Source organism: Galeopterus variegatus, unplaced genomic scaffold, assembly GCF_000696425.1.
Source record: "Galeopterus variegatus unplaced genomic scaffold, G_variegatus-3.0.2 Scaffold17323, whole genome shotgun sequence".
Lineage (NCBI taxonomy): Eukaryota > Metazoa > Chordata > Mammalia > Dermoptera > Cynocephalidae > Galeopterus > Galeopterus variegatus.
Window position 1 is genome coordinate 4,556 of NW_007743434.1, and position 2,861 is coordinate 7,416.

The 2,861-nt window shown below is 38.8% G+C and overlaps 1 protein-coding gene across 1 annotated transcript; it reads left to right on the plus strand.

Moving 5' to 3' along the window:
* Positions 1-1,758: 1,758 nt before the first annotated feature.
* LOC103582681 (olfactory receptor 4C12-like) lies at positions 1,759-2,655 on the plus strand. The gene has a single exon (XM_008564207.1). It carries the CDS (start codon positions 1,759-1,761, stop codon positions 2,653-2,655), a length of 897 nt encoding a protein of 298 aa, XP_008562429.1.
* The last annotated feature ends 206 nt before the right edge of the window (positions 2,656-2,861 follow it).

The following is a 2,861-nucleotide window of genomic DNA, read 5'->3' on the forward strand; positions in this document are numbered from 1 at the left end:
ACTTTAGTCTTTTTGCTTTTGGAAACACTTTGATTTTTTTTTTTTTTACAATAAATTTACAGTAAACTAACATGACTATTATTCTGGTTGCACACACATTGGTTTGAAGAGAACTCTGATTGAGTTTAATGAAGTATTGTCAAGTCTGGAGAAGCCAAGTTGTGTCAAACCAGTAGATTATAACCTCAATAGTGAGTCTATTTTTGAATGAGTAAATTTTCTATATATGGTAATATGGCTTAAGCACATGAATTAATGAAGGAATGGACAATAAATCCCACAAAACAAGTAAGCCAACTAAACACTTATAAATTTGTGTTAGATATTCTTATAATAGCTTGCTGTATTTTCTATTTTTAAAAAGTCTGATTATCCTTTTTTTTTTTACATTTCTTCTTTTTCCCCTAGTTCTTATGTTTGTTCTCTTTGGTTAGCTTAAGTTTTCAGAATCTTTTCCTTCTGAAGATGTTCAGAGACAATTTTTAAAGTTTTCTTTAGTGATACTTCCACGAGAACTGTAAACTCATATTACAACAACAACAATAGTAAGTTTAGGGGCCAGCCCGGTGGCGCGCTGCTACAGTGCGCTGCTTGGGAAGTGCGGAGGCCCTCCCGCCGAGGATTCGGATCCCACATACAGACCGGTTCCCGCTCAATGGCTGAGCGAGGCGCGGGGGCAACACCGAGGGTTGCGATCCCGTTGCCGGTCCTGGTCCGGTACGGGGGCGACACTGAGGGTTGCGATCCTGAGAACTGTAAACTCATATTACAACAACAATAGTAAGTTTAAAATGATTTTAATCTTCACAACAATTCTAAATGTACGTATATTTATCCGTCCTTTAACAGGTGAAAAATGGAAGCACAGTTATATAAAATTAATTAACAATATAATGTTAATACTTGTTAGATTTAGGACTCCAAATTATGTCTTTGGGTTTTGGGCCTAGTTCTCTTCCTTTACTCTTTAATGCATTTCTAATTTCCCTTTCTCCTTTTTTCTTTCCCACTTTCTTTCCCTTTTGCCCCCTTTTTGGTTCTCCCTCTCAGTAAATGCTTTATGAGTGTTTGCATTTTGGCCAGCACTGGGGATACAAAAATAAATGAGACTACAATTGTGGTAGGGCAGGATTTTTGCCGTCATGGACCACGATGTTGAACCCAGAGAGACGACTGTGAGAGCATGTGGCAAGGGCCGTAATGGACATTTACCACATCCTCTGAGATTGGAAGGAGGTACAGCATTGTTTTTAATACTGAGAAAGTTGAGAAGCTTCCAGACAGGCAAAATAGGAAAAGGGATGGCTTATGAAAGAATCTTTCTATGTCCTCGAGTCTTTTTGTATGATTTAATGGAACAATTTGGATTTTTCTTTGGTAAGTATGTCCTCCACTTTCGGGTAAGGTACATGCATCTTTGTGTATTCGTGAACAGCCACATATTGGCTCTTAACTTGATGTATGATATTTTTCTTTTCTGATTTTAAAAGTTACACATTTTTTTTACTGTAGAAAATTAAAGACAAATCAGGAAATTATAAAGGATGAAATGAGTACTCTTCATCTACAATGTCATCTGTAGAGTATAAAAAATAAGAGAGGTGACATGGTTTTGTGCTTGTTTTTGCTTCTTGTACAACTAAAAAGATGCAGCCATGGATATATTTTTTCATTAAGTGAAAGTCTTATTATTGAGGATGAGTATGACTTTTTTTCCAGGGTAGTCAACCTGTCACCTGAATGGAATTGATGGTGAGGATGAATAATGTGACTGAGTTCATCCTCTTGGGCTTGACACAAAATGTGGAGCTTCAGAAATTCTCATTTGTTTTGGTTTTAATTGTCTATCTGGTCACCCTGGCAGGCAACCTGCTCATCGTGATTACCATGAGCACCAGCACAGCCCTAGAAACACCCATGTACTTCTTTCTGTCTCACTTATCCTTTATCGATGGCTGCTGTTCTACATCCATGGCTCCTAAGATGCTAGCTGACACTCTTGCTGTGAGAAAAATCATCTCTTTTAGGGGATGCATGACTCAAGTCTTTGCTGAGCATCTTTTTGGTGCAGCTGAGATCATCCTTCTGACGGTGATGGCCTATGACTGCTATGTGGCCATTTGTAAGCCCCTGCACTACATGACCATCATGGACCGAAAGATGTGTAGCCTCCTTGTGGGAGTGGCCTGGGCTGGAGGCTTTGTCCATTCAACTATTCAGATCCTCTTCACAGTCTGGCTGCCCTTCTGTGGCCCCAATATTGTAGACCTGTGTGACCTTAACCCTCTGTTGAAACTTGTCTGCATGGACACTCAAACCCTTGGTCTCTTTGTTGCTGCCAATAGTGGGTTCATCTGCCTTTTAAACTTCTTCCTCCTGATGGTCTCTTATATAATCATCCTATACTCGTTGAAATCCTACAGCTTGGAGGGAAGGCGCAAAGCCCTCTCCACCTGTGTATCTCACATCACAGTGGTCATCTTATTCTTTGTGCCCTGCATATTTGTGTATCTGCGTCCAGTGACCACCTTTTCCATTGATAAAGCCGTGGCTGTGTTTTATACCATGATTACTCCTATGTTAAACCCTTTAATCTACAGCCTTAGAAATGCAGAAGTAAAACATGCTATGAAGAAGTTCTGGGTCAATAGGTGATTTCAACAAAGAAATAATCACGAAACAAAATTACTTAATGGTGAAAAAAAGAAAACATAATGTCTTAAGATTCCGGACTAAGTGAACAGTGTATGTCAAAGTATGTTGTTGCTGGTATATAAACCATTTGATGAAAGGCTTAGGCACTAAATTGTTTATTATTATAAAAACTCCCATTTAGAATTATTTACTGTTCATTTGATTGT

Bases quoted from the DNA above. Each gene is read 5' to 3' on its own strand.
- LOC103582681 (XM_008564207.1), top strand. From the start codon at position 1,759: ATGAATAATGTGACTGAGTTCATCCTCTTGGGCTTGACACAAAATGTG.